This window comes from Pleurodeles waltl, chromosome 6 (assembly GCF_031143425.1).
Source record: "Pleurodeles waltl isolate 20211129_DDA chromosome 6, aPleWal1.hap1.20221129, whole genome shotgun sequence".
Lineage (NCBI taxonomy): Eukaryota > Metazoa > Chordata > Amphibia > Caudata > Salamandridae > Pleurodeles > Pleurodeles waltl.
This window is the reverse complement of record NC_090445.1, coordinates 325,431,372-325,449,246: the sequence shown is the minus strand read 5'-3', so window position 1 is coordinate 325,449,246 and position 17,875 is coordinate 325,431,372. Positions and strand designations below refer to the sequence as shown.

Genomic DNA, 17,875 nt, shown 5'->3' with positions numbered 1-17,875 from the left:
ACAGGGTTCCACCATTGAAGCGAATAGTGTGTTTGGCGGTCTACCAACACTAGATCTTGGACCTGTGCCTGCGTCCATTGTTTTGCAAGGCACTGCTGTAGAGGCCGCACGTTTGGGACAATTGCGATGAATGATGCCATCATGCCTAGGAGTTTCATGAGAAATCTGTGTAGTGCTGATTTGGTTGTATGTTTGGTACCATGGTTTGGAATGATTGTACCCTTTGTGGGCGTGAAGTGGCAATCGCTCTTCGAGGGTTGAGTGTTGCTCCCAAGTATTGATGTAGTTGCAATGGTTGTACGTGTGATTTTTGGTAATTTATAGAGAACCCTAGTGTGTGTAGGATATCTATTACGTACTGTGAGTGATTTTGACACCGCTTTTGAGTGTTGGCTTCTATCAGCCAATCGTCGAGATATGGGAATACGTACATGTGTTGTCTCCTTATATGTGCCGCCACTACTGCTAGGCGTTTTGTAAATACTTTGGGGGCTGTTATTCCGAAGGGTAATACTTTGAATTGGTAATGTTTTCCCTGTATGACAAACCTGAGGTATTTTCTGTGAGATGGATGGATGGGTATATGAAAATATGCATCTTTTAGATCCAGTGTTGACATGTATTCTCCGTGTTTTAGTAAGGGAACTACATCTTGTAGTGTGACCATGTGGAAGTGTTCTGATTTGATGAATAGGTTGACAGTCCTGAGATCTAAAATTGGTCTTAGTGTTTTGTCCTTTTTAGGAATAATAAAATATAGGGAATAAACCCCTGTTCCTTTTTGTTGGTGAGGTACTAGTCCTATGGCTGGTTTTGTTAATAGTGCCTGCACTTCTGTTTGTAACATTTCTAGATGTTGAGCCGACAGTTTGTGCACTCTTGGGGGGGAATATCTGGAGGAAAATGTGTGAATTCTATACAGTAACCATGTTGGATAATTGTTAGGACCCATGTGTCCGTGGTTATGTCTGACCAATGTTTGTGGTAAAATCTCAGTCTTCCTCCCACAGGTGATGTGTGTTGGGGAGGGTGACGGGCAAGTCACTGTTTGTTATTAGTGGCCTGCTTAGTGGGCTGAAATGTTCCCCTTGACCTTGGGAATTGTCCACTAAAGGACCCGCGAAACCCCCCTCTCTGATATTGGGATTGGTAGGTGGGTTTTGCTTGAGAGGTGGATGCCTCCGAAGGCTGTTGTCTGAAACCTCCCCTATATTGCGGTTTCCTGAATGTCCCTCTATATTGGGACGAGTAGAGCACGCCCATGGCTTTTGCCGTGTCAGTGTCCTTCTTCATCTTCTCGATGGCTGTGTCCATTTGTGGTCCAAATAGTTGTTGTTGATTAAATGGCATGTTAAACACTGCCTGTTGTATTTCGGGTTTAAACCCTGAGGATGTTAGCCAAGCGTGTCGTCTAATCGTGACTGCCGTGTTCACTGTTCTTGTGGCAGTGTCAGCGGAATCGAATGCCGAACATATCGGATTGTTCGATATTGGCTGTCCCTCCTCTACCACTTGCTGAGCCCGTTTTTGGTATTCCTTGGGGAGATGTTGGATGATATCGCTCATCTTGTCCCAATGAGCTCGGTCATAACGTGTGAGGAGAGCTTGAGAATTAGCAATGCGCCACTGATTGGCAGCCTGTGACGCTACCCTTTTTCCTGCTGCGTCGAACTTCCGACTCTCCTTATCTGGAGGTGGTGCATCTCCCGATGACTGAGTTGGCTCTTTTTCTTGCAGCTCCAACCACTACAGCGTCCGGGGGCAACTGTTGTGTGATGAACACTGGGTCCGACGGTGGTGGCTTATACTTCTTTTCCATGTGATGGCTCTCCCTTTCACAGGATCTTGAAAAACTAGTTGGGCATGTTTAAGCATGCCTGGTAGCATAGGCAGGCTCTGGTAGGAAGCATGCGTGGAGGCCAAAGTATTGAAGAGGAAATCGTCCTCCAATGGCTCTGAGTACATGCTTAGATTATGAAATGCAGCAGCCCTGGCCAGGACTTGGGTGTATGAGGTGCTATCCTCAGGTGGAGAAGGTTTTGAAGGGTAGCACTCCGACACAGGGGGATCGTAGAGGTCACAAGGGTCTGCATCGCCTTGCGACTACACAGTGTGTGTGGGTGGGTGACTGCAGTGGGCGTGGCAGTAGGTGACACTGTCCTTTGTGGTGAATGTGGAGGAGAAAGTTCTGGTGAAAAATGGAGAGTTGGTGATTTTTCCCTGGCCACTTTACCTTTTGGCTGTTCAGTCTCAGATTGCTCCTGGAAAGCCAGCTTTTTCTTGAATTTGAGAGGCAGGGCAGTTTGGATCTTCCCAGTATCCTTATGGAGCTGTATCCTGCCTGCGTTTGATCAAGCTCCTCCATCTGAAGTTCATCCTCAAATCGGTGCCTCTCTTTTAGCTGCTTAGAGAGCCCATGTTCCTCAGTGTACGAGGCTTTTTTCGGCTCCGAAGCCGTTTTTTTCGGCACCGAAATGCCCATGCTGATGGAAGGCCTCGGCTCCGAAAGGCTCTTTCGAGGCTTCGCCGATTCGACAAGTCAGTGTCGAGATTTTTCGATGCCGGGTTCTCGGCTCGAGTCCGAAGACTTTGGCACGATTTTGGCCTTTTTCGGTGCCGAAGGTGCTGCTTGGTCACCATTTTGTTTTTTATGGGTCGAGCCACGGCCTTCCGGCAGTGGCGTCCGCAAGGCCTTATGCTTCTTAGGTTGGCTGTGGGCTGGGGTCGGGCCGGCGTACTCACATGTTGGCCTGCTGTAGGCGGTCGGTCTGCGTCGGAGTCATCAGAGTCCGATCCTTGGGTGGAGACAGCCATCTCCTCCTCTTAGACGTCGAGGTGTTCCGAACTTTGACGCCATCTGCATCCGCCTCGCCCTCCCATCCCTCAAGGTCTTCTTTGATCGAAAGGACTTGCAGGCCTTGCAAGTATCTTACCTGTGCTCCGGTGACAGACACAGATTACAGACCCGATGCTGGTCTGTATAGGGATACTTAGCGTGGCACTTTGGGCAGAAACGGAAAGGGGTCCAGTCCAATAGGCTTCGACGACATCTACGGTCGGGCCGACCAGGCCTCAGCTGGGCGCGGAAGCCCCGAAGGGCCACCGAAGCTGTGTTTCGTCGGTGTCAATGTGTTGATGCAAGATGTTTCCCAATCGCAAACAATACCAACGCTTTTCGAGGATTATTAGTCTTTTTCCAATTCGAATAACGGAGTGAAGAGGAACACGTCCGAACCAGATGGCGGAAAGAAAACAACCTAAAATGGAGCTGATGCCCATGCACAATGGAGCCGAAAGGGAGGAGTCACTCAGTCCCGTGACTCGAAAAGACTTCTTCAAAGAAAAACAACTTGTAACACTCAGAGCCCAACACTAGATGGCAGGAACAGTGCACAGCATGTGTATCTGCAGCTACACATGCCATCGAACATATATAAATATATTCAGGACAGCAATCACTCTTGGATCCGTCAGATTGCCGAGGCTCCCCCGAAAACAAGATCAGCTCCAATGTTGAAAACAAGTGCTGACTATATTCACTCACAAACCACTGCTACAAATGTCTTTGCACAGCTCTAATAAGGTTAGACACAGAACCCTAAACATCAGATTGTAATTTTAATATTAAAGATAAGTTGAACCTAAAATAAAAAAAATAAAAATAAAAAAATAATCAAAAAGCACCAGGAAAACCCCCCAAATAAAAGTCAAGTATGTATCGTATATATACACACACACACATGTATTACCTATCGGCAGTTGCCACTAGGTAGGTAGTTAGGACTATATTTCCACAGAAAAAGCGTTTTTTGAGTTACCTATATCATTGGCAATGTTTGACGAATCTTCATGAAATTTTCCCAAAAAAAGTGTTTGGTGATTCTTGTTGCGCATGTGAAGTTGCTGACAAAGGCTGCTTGACAGTCGAAACACATTCCTTTCTGGATGTGCTTTATAAAATAAATGGCTGACCCTTACAGTATTTAAGTGCTGTATTTCTCTTATCTTGTAATAAGGGAAGGTTTGAAAGACTAGCGCCTCATCGTGCACCATAAGTGTTCTGGTGTAGGCCAAAAACACTGCACTTTGTTGGACAGAGGCAACAGTGTGACCAGAGATGCTGACAACTGATATCAAACATGGCACAAGAAAAACCTAAGCTTCTCTCTTTTCATCTACATTTAACTTTACTTCAGTTGATGCTCCACCAGCATGATACACACTACAGACCCAATTAGAACATTCCGTAATGCACATCAAACAGACCATCTCAAAATTCTTTCACCACCAACCTGTGCACCTAAACATTATCCAGCACGTCACCTCAACAATAACTTCTCCTAATGCACTGCCAAACCAACAAGAACAATTCATTCTGGAGCCTGCTTCACAACATAAAGAGAACAACCACCAGTGTACCCAAAGCCCAAATATTTATCTTTCAAAGCCAGCACACATTTAAATCACCAGGTCACAGAACATGTTTATAACAGTGTTTATAAATACCCACCTGGAAATCATTTCACCTCACCTTCCAGAACATCTTACAACTTTTCTGCTAACCACCCCATGAAATCCTCCTGTATTACATCTTGCAGTACAAGTCTCTTTTCCATGGTTTCCCATCACGCTAGAAGATCTATGAAATGTTGAACTCACTTGATAAGGATGATCTTGTGTTTTCACTACGTTCTCAGAAATGGGCTAACATTTTTGCATGTCCAACCAGTATGCTGGCCTTGATTCCTTTGCTTAGTCAAAACTTCACCCAACTCATCTCATATCCTATAAGGCACTACTCATTTTATTTGCTCCTCAAATGCAATACCCAACATTTAATCACACTCACCTAATATGCAGAATAATATTTTACTTTTACTAAATCACACAAGGTTACGGTTGAATCACTTTGCCAAATTAGTAGATCGCCCAGTGTTCCCTTCATTCGATATTTCCTCAGGCACCTAACTTACGGCCCAGTATTTAGCCCTCCCAATGAATACACTGTGTAGTATTTTTCCTTGCCCAAATAATATACATATTGATCAACCTTTAATAACCGATCCCTGTGTTTCCCCACACACCTAAAGATTCTGCACAATCCATCCATTCAAACACCTCTCATGACCTTTAGCCCAGTATTCAAGCATTTACCAACTCTTCATGCTTCCAGCACCAAACATGTCTGAACAGTTTGCACACCTTTGTAAAATAAGCCCTTAATGTTTGTTTCTCCCACATCTCACAAATCATCCCCCAATCAGAACACCATCCCAAAACGTTATCTTCACACATAGAACCTGCATCCCAAGTGTTAAAAAGGGAAGTAGCGGATACCACATATATGGTACAGTTTACTCTGTAACCCAGGCAACCAGATACACTGAGGTTGCAAAGGCTTAACTAAGCAATCTCACTGAACTGCTCCTTTAATTACAGAGATTCACTGTATAAGCGTGCAGACTACCTACCTTAAGGAGGAACATAACAGTCCCAGGAAAGAATTTTAAAAAAGGGCATGAACTGGATATGGCTAAGCAAATGGTTATCTTAACTGTGTTGCTAGGATATAAATATATCCTAGAACAGGATACTGCTGGGTGGAAGAGGTGAATAAGAAGTAATCTTTGGAAGTCAACTATATTATTAGGGTGTACACATTAAAGAGGACTTATTAATGGAGTGACCACAGTACAACTTGATGAAATAATATATATTTTAGGGGTTATTAAGCCAAGCTAGGTGATACTATGAGAGTCAGGGGAAGGAGGTGATATTATTCAGGTGTGGCAAAGTGTTAGCCAGAAAGAAGGAGATTGTAAGGTGTCAAATAATAAAGTCAAGAGGAACAGCTGAGCTCCTGGTGGTGTAACCAGGATACAGACAAGGGGTGGTCTTACAAGGATGTCCGAGGCCATACACGCTGAATGGATGTGATATAATAAGGGTGCGACCCGAGTGCAGTTGGGGGAAAAAACTATCCGAGTATGATCAGCATATATCTAAGAAAATGATGAGTTATTATCAAGGTGCAACAATGACAGAACAAGTGTTTAGGGAGGAGAGAGGGGGGGAGGGGGCAGGATACAGCCAGCCATAATTCATCTCACCCAAGACTCTGTGGATACAGTTGATTTGCAAGAGAATTTTGTCAGGGTACAATCAGATTTAAGAGGTTATTTTACAGGGTTTTACTGAGATGGCTATAAACAATGTCATCATATTAGATTAGAATGGGGACAATAAGGAGGACATGTGCATTTAATAATCACGTAAGTAAATATTAAAAGTGCATCCTTGGTAAACATCCACACTCCCAAATTGCGGTGCCAAAACAACACTCTGGATGATTCTGGCATCATCTTAATCTTCCAACAAGCTTCTGCCCCCATACTTCTTCCCTTGCCCAACATTCCCAACAGAGGGAGAAGAATGGATGAGTTTTTGAAAAGAAATAAACATTAATCAATGCAAAGCTATAAAAGTAGGCCACATTGAGAGCCCTGTGGGAGTTCTGTTATGTACATTCTAGAAATGTCTGTCTAGGGAGAGGCAGACCATCTCGGACTCCTCTATCCATGTCCTGATGTGTCCATTTCATGCAAATTCTGATGGTCCTTTCTCCAAACAGAAACTTGAGTCCACTGGTTTCAGTCCATCTTAAGGTTCACGTAGATGTACCGGATAAACTTGAGAGAAGCAGCAAAGGAAACCGTGCCAAGCATAAGGAAGAAGACATAGGCAGTTAAGAATGAATAGCCAAAAAACTCCACACTCTGTACAGCTCCAGACATGTTGGAGCGTCTGGAATAGTAAAAGATGGAGTAGAGAAAGATGAAGACTCCTGTAGAGCCTGTGCTGAGCACTGAGCGCCACCACCAGCGGTAGTCCTCACCCGATAGTTGGAAATAAGTCAGAGCAATAGAAATGCAGGCTCCCACGCTCAACAGAATGGCAAAGACAATGAAGAGAATGCCATAAAGAGTGTACTGTTCACGCCCCCAGACTGTGGCAAAAATGTAGTAGAGCTCCACGGAAATGGCACTGCAGTAAAAGGGGAAGAAAATAGAAGGATGTTAATGATGCAAGGATACAAAAAAAAAAAAACACACCACACTAAGAAACTCAGTGACACATTGTAAGCAAAAGGAGAAACAGGAAACTGTAGACAGGAACCAGAAAAGCTAACAGCAAGAAATCATTGACAAATGAAGGTTTGACAGAAGATAAGAGGAAAAGGAAGAGGGGAGGAGAACATGAGTGATGCACACTTATCAGAAGCTATGAAAAGGATGCAGAAATAAGAAAGGGAAGCAGCTAAAAAGACATCATTTCCCATAATGACTGTGAGCATAATACTAATGTTTTGTTCTTTTATCCTCCCTCATCATTTATGCTTTTGCTCACAAAACACTCCTGTAGGCTTTGATCTACTCGATTCCTTACCCCAAACTTATTAACAGTGGTTACAGGATGCAATAGATTACATCAAAAGACACAAATTCTACACATAACATAACTTTCAAAATGGCATGACCCTTAGCACCATCGCATATGGGATTTCCTTAGTCTTTCCTTTAGTTTCCCATACCAGCTATTTCAGTGTTTGGGGTTGCACTCTGATGTGGACTGCACCCCCAGTGGATAGTCGGCATCCAAACAATCCAGGTTAGTCTAACACAAGCTTCATCCTTTAAATATTTATACTAACCGCTATGTCCGCTATTTTATTTAACTAGTAGATCTTGTTACATATTTTTCAGTATTTTGGTAGGCATATCATGGCCTCTTAACTCTTAGATATTACTACATTCTCACTGATGAGCTAGCGACAAGCTCGTTGTAGAAGTCACACTCCTTTTTAGCAGTGATAACTACCACAATGCATGAGATACCGTAGAGGTGGGTTATGGTTGTGTTCCTTGAATTGGGTGGCTCGCGTATTTACTACTAAGTATGATCACAATTTCTGGTGTTTCTTCAGAGACTTGTAACACTAGCCACATGGGCGATCCAAGGTCCTTTTTCCACAGCAGGTGAGATGGTCCCCCTCATCTACTCTTATAACTGAAACAATCTAGAGGTATTTTTCCCTCCTTTTCATAGTTTGGAGCAAGGACTATTTTTTTTTTGTTTTGTTTTTTTTACTCTTGGCTTTTTACGGATTTGTTAAGCACGGTATCTGGGATTGCTGGTTTGGATCAAGAATTCTTTACTCCGTATACTTTTTTTCCTACTACTTTAATCACTTTTGATATTTATTGGGACACTCATAAGCCTCATGACTGAGTATAGTCTGCCATCACTCTTCTATTTCACTTACACTATTATTAACTTTTTAGTACTACATAGTTTTGTGAATCTTGCAAACGCACATTAAGTGTAGTTTTACAATAACCGTGTACTTATCACTCTTTTTTTGCATGTACACTGTCACTGTGGATTCACTTTAGCAAAATAAATACACTTCATTGGATATATGAAGACTGTTTATGTATATCCCTCTTAGGGACTTTGCAGCTTTGAAATAGTCAAGTACAGATAAAACAAGTGTCAGCTGCTGCAGCAATTCAAGAACTTGACATTTTAACAAGATTCATGGGATTACTAAAAGAATAATTTGTACTTCAAATTCATATTCATAGGTCTTTGTGCCTTTTATATCGTGTGTATGTACAGATAAAGACTGATTTATGTTTGCAACCTTTTTATGTGCTTCGATATTCTAATATATGATTTGCTTTTGGGATTGTTATACTTTTACAAACATTATACAGTCCATTGGAAGGATAGTGTTTGGATCCCAAGTGAGCACATCAACATTTTACTCTATCTAGTAGTGCTAGGACACAAAACCCAAGGTGTCAGGAGGTGTGAGACTTGCATCACAGGTACCAAGAATCAGTCTGTAGAATGTTCTTAGAGTGTGTCTCACCAGTGCCTGCTGACAGGTTATGATATCCACACAACAGGGTTTGTTAACACCACCCAGGTTTAACAAAGTGACTTTGAGGATGTCGCCTAATGGGATGTTATAGAGAAAAGCTATGGCAACACCCTTTTTTGCGCATAGAGTGTGCCCTGCAAGTCACAGGAAGGGAATGCTTTGCCATAGCATAGTAAGTCTGGATCCACTTTAAAATTCATCTTGCGATGCCAGATTTAGAAATGGGGTGTTCATTGTAAGGCTTGGCAAAGTGTTGGTTTCTTTTATGAATGGAAATGGTCCTGTCTAAAGGGTACATGAGCACCCTTTTAACAAATGGTGTGTGTGTGAGGCCCTTTCCAATATGGAGTGTGGTTGTGGGAAGAGGTTTGGCTGCTCAATAGTCTGACTGAGATGGTAAGGTGAGACTATCTTTGGTAGAAATTCGGAGTTGGGCCTGATGAGCACCTTGTCCATGCGACCTGAATGATAGGTTATTTGATTGTTAGGGCTAGAAGCTCTCTAATAAACCTGAGTGAGGTTAGTGCTACTAGGAAAGTAACCTTCCATGACAGAAACTAAGTTACAGACGTATAGGGGTTGAAAAAGTTGAGAGCTGGCCAAGATGTTGTGTGAGGACCATGTTGAGATTTCAACCAGGAACAGGAGGAGTCACTCGAGCCATTCCTTGAAGGCCTTCAACACAGAAATTCTGAAAAGGGATGAATGTTCCTTATTTTGCATATGTATGACAAGGCAAGCCTGCCTTTTGCAAGTGTAGCAGGCAGTAAATGATACCCTGTACTGAAACCTTAAAGAGGCCTATTTGGAGATGTGGTAGTGGACAAATCTTTTCCACTTGGTTGCTTTGCATGCAGGTGTGATGCGTTTATGTGCTTCACACAGTATAAGCATATACACTTAATGAATGGTTGAGGTCATCAAAATGTGGGTCCTCTGGTGCCAGATCGCTAGACTGAGCTGTTTCGGGTCCAGACGTCTAAGTTGACATTAATGTTGCGTGGGAAGGTTCTGCTTCAGTGCAACTTCTCATAGGGGCTGATGGACATCTTTCAGAGCATGGTTTACTAGCACTGTCTGGCCCACTGCATTCCCAACTAAGAAGAGTGTCATGGACGCCTGCAGCATCTTTCTCACCCTGTACAGAATAAGAGGAAAGGCACAGGAAACTCATACATAGTTAATTTCCCATAGGGATGCAAGTGTAAATACCTGGAGCCAAAGTTATGGCATTTTGCATTTGCTGGGAAGACAAAGAGGTCCATGGTTAGGCTACCCCACTTTGAAAGTATCTTTGGGAAATTGTGGGTGGAGTTTGCCACTGTGGACCTAATGATGTGTCCTGCTATGCAGGTCCATAAAGTCATAGCCCACCACTGGCAAGTACTCTGATACAAAGTTGCTTTTATTATGGATTTCCCAGCGCCAGATCTAAGATCTCCCGAGCCAGTGCAGAGTGCTGCGGGGAATGAGTATGCCTCCAGATACTGAATATAGTACATAGTGTTCATGTTTTCCATCATTACGAAGAATGTCTTCCCCAAGATGACTTGAGGAAGACTGAGGGCTGAACAGACTCCCAGGAGATCACATCAATCAATACTATGTCCCTGGACCTGAGGAGTTCAGGTGTCACTGACAGTGATATAACTGAGGAGTGCTCCGCCTGCCATTCTACCAGTGCAGCTTCTATGGTAAAGGTCACTTGCGGGAGAAGGTTGAGGAAAGGCCTGCCGAGCAACAGGCTGTTTCTGTTCTACCACTGCTGAGCTTGAAGAGTATACGCCGTTATCAATACTAGTTCTTGCCACTGTCCCTCTGCTTATGACCACTGTTGAGCAATAAACTACGAGGAGTGCATGTGGAGTCTTGTGTATAACACAAAAACAATGCACGAGGCCTTCTTCCCAAGCAATTTCGACCATCATTACTGTAAAAGGATCATGCCTGAAAAAGGGGCAGCAGCTGTTGGATGCCATCACCCTCTGCTCAATGGAATGCTCCTTCCTTGATGCCATTTAGGATGCATCCTAGAAAGGGCAGGGTTTGTTCGGGATGAAGGTAGGATTTTTTACATTGATAGTAAACCCAAGACTACGGAGTAGGGACCCTGTTATGAAAGTGTGTGAGGCATTGTTGCCAGCTACTGCTTTTTAGCAGCCAGTCATCTACGTAAGAGAAGAAGTGGATGGTATTTCTGAGCAGATGCATGGACACCACTGCTAGGCACGTTGTTAACACCCTGGGGGCTGCAATGACCCCACCCACCAAAGGGCAGAAATTTCAATGGTACTTTTATTCATATAACACAAATTGAAGGTACCAGTGGTGGGCCTGGTGGACTGGAATAATAAAGTAGGCATCCTTTTGTGCCAACACCATAATAAAATCCTCTTTTCTGAACAGTAGGATGATCTCCTGGACTCTAACCAGATGTAGCAATTGAGGGGCCTGAGGTCTATGATCAGCTAGAGGACACTGTCCCTTTTAGGAATCAAAGTATAGGGAGTACACCCCTTGGCACTGTTTATATGGAGTATCTGCTTCAATGCTGCATGAGGGTTCACAGATGTTGGCCGTAGAGAAAACTATTCCCTCAACCTCAAGCTCTTCTCCTTTTTTCTTTGGGAGGTCCTTTCCCAGTTGCTCTATCTCCTCCCAATACCAATCGTATTAGGAAAGGTGGTCAATAGAATAGGCAATGAGCCAATGGGTGGCAGCCTCAACTGCCAGATGCTTGCCAGCAGCTTCAAATACACTTGCTTTCCTTATTTGGTGGTGTGGCCACGTCACCTGTGCATACCGCTCTGGGAGTCTGCGGGGAACCAGACCATGGATGTAGAGTGGGTCCCAAGTTGAGGTCTTGCATTTTGTTTTTTTTTCACTCTAGGAGTGAACACCTTGGCCTTTACGGCATCATTAAGTTATCTGCCATGGTCTTCGGTATACCCTTCAGTATGGTACGAAACTGCTTCAACCTTTAAGTTTTTGAGAGGTTCACCACAAAGAAGTCATCCTCATTTTGGAGAACGTACATATCCACTCTGTGGTTCTGGACAGTCCTTTGAATCATCACATGGTAGGATGTAGTGTAATTGTGCGATAATGGTTTGGCACAGCAGGGCTAGTAAGCAATCAATCTGAGAGTCCAACACTTAGTCCTCCATAGGTCACCCCCACCCCCTTCCTCGGTGCTAGGGGTTCGTTATAAGGAAATAGAGGCTCATAAGGGCTTTCTGGTCAGAAAAGGTATTATTTCACCTACCTAGGAATTGAGGAGATGGCAGTGGGTGGGGTTTAGGAGATGGTAGGGGCGGTGGTGGAAGAGAGTGGTATGGAGCAGGAGGCTGGGGTTATGGGCCTCTGCCCCGTCCCTTTGCTTCACAGGGTGGAGAAATATAAGTGTCTTGAAAGCCAGCTCCTCCTCAAATGTGAGCCTATGCTTCTTGTGGATACATGAGATTGCATGTGAAGGCTTATCAGGAGGCTCTGCGGTTAGTTATATGCCACTGTCTGGTTAAAGGAGAGGAGCATGCTGTTTGGCATCAGGTACCTTGGGCAGAGGTAGTACCAAGGTCCTGATCCTCCTATCAGACATCAGTGTCAAAGTTCATCTAACAGTGGTCTTAAACAGAGCTTTCGACTCAGAGTGAAGTTGCTTGATACCTCGGAATGGATGTAGAGTTGCCTGCTAATTTGGTTCAACACTTTTGGGTGGTGGCATGGTAGGCGTGTAGGTCAGATCTCGGAGCTGACTAGCACTAGGCGTGGAGCCAGACCCAGATGTCACTGTTGTCTATGGTTCAGCTCAGGGCTCAATGCCCGATTCCTGTGGGACCGGTACTCTACCTCAGCCAGGGTGCATGTTTTAGGAATGAGGCTTTGTTAACTGGTCTTTGGGTGTAGGTGCCAAAACTACAAGCCTGCGTATGATTTCGGTGTGATGGTCAGAAGGTTTCAGAACCTTGGCTTCACCATGTTCATTGTCTGAAGCATTGGAAGGTTGTTTAAGCGATAGGCATGCGTTGTGCTACAGGAAGGCTAGTGTAGCCTACTACTACTACTACCACCACTTCTTTGGCCTCCAACCAATCTTATTCCCTAAAGATATTGGGGTCTCTATGAAGCTTGGCGCCGCATCTTATGATGCACACAGTGTCTCTCCCTCCACTACAGTAGTCTTCTTGCAGCAGACAGATCTATGCAGAAGTTGTCATGGTCAGGAGAGAGGCAAAGGTTGCAGAAACTATGCTGATCCAACCATGGATATTTGACTTTCCAAGGGAAGAATTGGAAGGGTGTACGTTCCATTTTCTCGGAGGATACCACCTGTGTTTTGCTGACCAGTGGCTAAAGTGAGAGGACAGGCTGCTGGGCGTTGAAGGCCATCGATCAAGAGTCGAGGAGGCAGCTTTGATTATCTTCCAAAGTATGGCACTGGACCTGAAAAGGCACTGCAAAGCATTACTATCTTGGAGCTCGGTCCTGAAACGTCTGAATCCGATAGTAGAAGGGAACAATTAGGAGGTGGAGCCTGGGCACTCATGCACTGTGCACTATGGGAGAAGTAACGTCAGGTTTTGTGATTCTTTGAACAAAAACAAGTTGCAACATCCCAGCCCAATACTAGATAGCAGGAGTGTGCCCAGCATTTGTATCTACAGCCACACATACTATAAACAGAGACATTCTAGAATCACTTAAATATTTGAATAGAATCATCTCGATCTCTTCATAACATACTGATCTGTCTAAAGGACCTGGAAGAAGTCTTTCCTGCACTTTATAATCGGTTATCTGCACCCTCTTGGATGGAAGTTCTTCCGTTTGACACTAACTCTGTTAAGGCTACTTTAACCAGACTTAAACTCGGCTTCCTGCTTAATCCTTTACTTAATGGTAATTCTGCCATTAGGAAAACAGGCTTGCAATCAACTATTTGTCTATCTTTCCTCTTTCTAAGTCTACAATTGCTGTTCAGCTTACAAAAGTTACTGAAATGGCTTTAAGTTGGATGATGCTCAAGGCACTTTTGTATTCCACTATGGTGTACCAAATTTTGCCCTGGTTGCAGACCAAGAAGACCTTTGCTTGCAGTTAATGACAGGGACGTTAATACCGGTTACCGCATTTGACACCGTTGACCAAGGGATTTTGCAAGACAGACTTCAGGAATTCTGATTGGGCAGATGAGCCTAAGGTAGGCTCATCTCCTTTATTGACCTTTCTTGATGGGCACACTCAGAAGATTTCATTGCTTATTTCACCTTGGCACTCCCTATGATTCGTTATGTATCTCTCAGGTGTCTGCCATTTCGCCCCCACCTCTGAATTATATGTTGCGCCCTTCGCATTTGCTCTCACTGCTTTCATTTGTCTGCATATACTGATGACAAACAGATACCCCTTCATTTGGACAGTGATCAGTTGTCTGCAGAGTTGTTCAAACAATGTGTGGAGTGGATGGAAAACCAATGGTTCGAATTAAACTATGATAAAAGTGTGATTCTAATAGTTTGTGGGGTGGCAGACATAGGGACTCCTAATTTCAGGCTACAGTCTCTAGATAACTGGCTAATACCCTTACTAAAAATGTATGTTTTAAAATTTGACATAGGGCTTCCACTCGCCCCAGAGCGCTGTGGTATGTTCTCCCTGTTTCTTACATCTTAAACATATCTGCAAGATCATGCCTTGTCTTATTCAGGAGGCAAGGTGTTTCACAGTGGCTATTTTACTTAGTTCAGATTGGGCTATAGAATATTTTATCTGGGTACCTCTAAATATCTGATCACTTGACGGCAGAAGCGACAGGATGCTGCTACCGTAACTGAGGACTTCTAATTTCTGTCATAATACTTTATTGCAGGAACTTGACTAAATGGACTGTGCATTCACACATACATTTAATATAACATTATTTTATGAATGGCATATCCATTTAGGCTCTGCATTTTCTAAAGAAAGTTAGTCAGGTATTTTCCCCTTCCATTCTACACTATCTAAGCCATTGGTCTCTGGTGCCTGTCCACTTCAGGAGACAGACTCAGATGCAAAACCTTGTAAGTATAAGCTGTGGCACTATGAACATTTTACAGCCCAATGTTCAAGATATTTCTGCTAGTTCTCCTTCAGGAATCATTTAAAACCTGTCCCTGTTTGGCATACCCTCTCCAGGAGTGTGTTTATTCTTTTGAGAGCCAAGAAACCATTTGATATTATGATATTATGATAGGATAAGAAAATCAATGACAAATTAAACATGAAAAGTAGGGGATACAGTGAAGAATCAAAAAAGACAATAAATGAAAAGACAAACAGGGTGCCTAGAGGCAGAGTTTCAGGATGGAAGCAAAAGACAGCGACTCAACAAGGAGATGAAGAAAGTGGGTGGAAGAAAGTAAAAAAAGTTATGTACACTTGTATGTGCATGTAAATCTTTGAATGCAATCATTCATATAGTTCCATTTATATGTGTGATCACAGAGCACTTTTTAACATTTATTTTTAATAAGGCATGTTAAATGTTAAAATATAGTACAGTATTTTGAAATGTAAACATTAGATACATTTTATGTAAAATGTTAGATTTGCTGAATTTCAGGATTATTATTTTTTTTTTTACAGATTTAAGGATGCATTTACTGCAACAATTAGTCTGCTATTAACTTACATGCCTGTTTAAAAGAAAATGGTACCAGATATGCATTTGACACTGCACCTTCAGGGTAGCGAGCAGCTCCAATATGCTGTCATGCCTTCCATGGGTAGGTGTTTCAATCCATTTTTACCGAGACTAAAGATGCTATCTATATATACAATTACTCTGCTGGTGGCACAGCTTGCTGGGCTGCTCAATGGATACGTTTTGTTGAGTCCATGGTCATCCTTAGCGGAGGAGGGCACCTGAGGGATGAGAATATGACATTCCATGGTGTGAGGCACTCTAGGGCACAGGGTAGTCCTGAACCAGTTCCTCACAGAGCCTGCTGTGCCCTACCCATCCTGTGCTGGATTATCTGCATTCAAAATGGTGCTTCCCAATTAATGGTCTGAGGTGGAGCAAACAAAGAGGGACCCCATGATTGGACAATGCACACAGTGAGTGTGCACAGGGAAGCTCAGCCTGCTTGAATCAGATGACCACCCAGCGATCCAGATCTGGAGCGGACCACAACCTCTGATACTAAGATGACGTGGTACCAGTATGTGCTCAGGGGTTATGAGGAAACATTGGGTCAAGGGTGGTGGATAGATGAACAAACCTTGGAATGCTGTAATCCTTTATGAAAGCAGGATAAAATTATGTTTTTCCTGTATTCTGACCAGTAAGCAGCATTCATAAAGTGCAGCTAGGGGGTTTCAGGAAGAGGGAGCCTCCTGCACACTATGCCACCTAAAGAAGACCAACACAAAGGTATCAAAGCAAAAATGTGTATTTCTCTTCAAAGCATTCCTCCAACAGTGAGGTGGATCTGGATCGTAAGAACTCTTGCTGCTAGCTTAACTAGATTGGACTTGCAGCTTCACAACTTGCTGAATGATTTGAGGAGACCATTCAGAATACAGACTGCAAAGTTACTTCCATTTAACACAAGATTTAAGGCCTGAAGGTGAAGGATGGGGGCAATAAAATGGTCTCCAGTAGTATATGAAGAGGTTTGGGTAATGATCACCTAGAGCTATACACCACAATAAAATCAGAAGTTATGCAAAATATATTTCTTATCGGACTAACGTGAGGTGGAATCAACGGTGCCCACGCTATAAGGCTGAAGACACACAATGTTCCGCTATGTGAGTCAGAGGACATTAAAGAGCTGCTACTACACCTTCTGCAAATAGAGGTGATGGAACTCAATGTTGTCAAAGCATCAGAGATTGCAGTTCCTTCTGAAATTATTTTTTAAAAAGAAACTACTTCTGGTGCTTTCGCCAAAAGGATTTTCTAACTCTTTGTGGAAGATGTGACGTTCACATCCTCGCATTATGAAGGTAATGCAACGGACATGATGAATACATCACCCTCCGCACTGAAATGGTTAACATGGAACAAAGAAACATTAACAAAAGAATAATATAAACAAGGACAACACAGGAAGAAAATAGTCCCAAACATGTCAGGAGTGGATAGAGAGAGCACAACCAATGCAAAAAAACATCAGTGGGAGAGATATTCTTCAAAGGCAGGACAAAAATACAATACCATGGAAAGCAACAAGCGAGAAGGAATATCTAGAAAAGCCAACAAAGGCAGCCAGTTAAAGATTCTAAAATTGATGAAAGATATTGGGGTATTAACAAGACCACAAAAAAGGGTAAAGTTAAAGTCATACGGTAATGTACAAATGATAATTTAATAACAATGAAAGTTGGGAAAAAGCTGCAGGAGACAGTAGACAAACGACAGGGAAGGACATTTTATGTATCTGTAAAATTGACATTATTCAACGTTATGTGACTCTGGAAAGCAGACCACACACGAAGAACGTGGGTCTTCTTCTCTTGCCTTCTTCCTACAGATGGGGCATGTCACAGAAAATGAAAGCATTCTCTACAGAAAGAACTGGAGCTTTTTGATCCGAAAAGAACATCGCAACAATGCGGTCTATAGAAAACCTAGTTTGTGGAAAATACTTAGTAACAACAGTTTCAGTCATGAAAGGTGAGAAGTGGGGGGATCAGTGCATTGGAATAGTGTTCAGAGAGCCTGATAGAAGAAATGAAGAACTGCTACTGCAGGACATGATTCAGTGCCGGAGCTGCTGGCTACCATAAAGGTGCAGTGTCACATTTCAGCTACATTGAGTTGATGTCCATTGGCTAAATCTTCTGTTTTTTATTCCTTTAGATCGTTCAGTAAAGTTATTCTCAGAAAGTTACCTTTGCACAAGTGCAACTGTAAATCCGAATTGGCAAGTATTAAAA

The 17,875-nt window shown here is 43.1% G+C and overlaps 1 protein-coding gene across 3 annotated transcripts in view; it reads right to left on the bottom strand.

Annotated features, from left to right (window-relative positions):
* Window positions 1-6,245: 6,245 nt before the first annotated feature.
* Window positions 6,246-17,875, bottom strand: part of TM9SF1 (transmembrane 9 superfamily member 1) — a 105,146-nt gene continuing 93,516 nt past the window's right edge. For all 3 annotated transcript variants that reach the window (XM_069238171.1, XM_069238170.1, XM_069238172.1), the window contains one exon: window positions 6,246-7,044. In XM_069238171.1, the coding sequence (XP_069094272.1) occupies window positions 6,651-7,044 (394 nt within the window). In that variant the 3' untranslated portion in view covers window positions 6,246-6,650. The remainder of the gene's footprint in view (window positions 7,045-17,875) is intronic.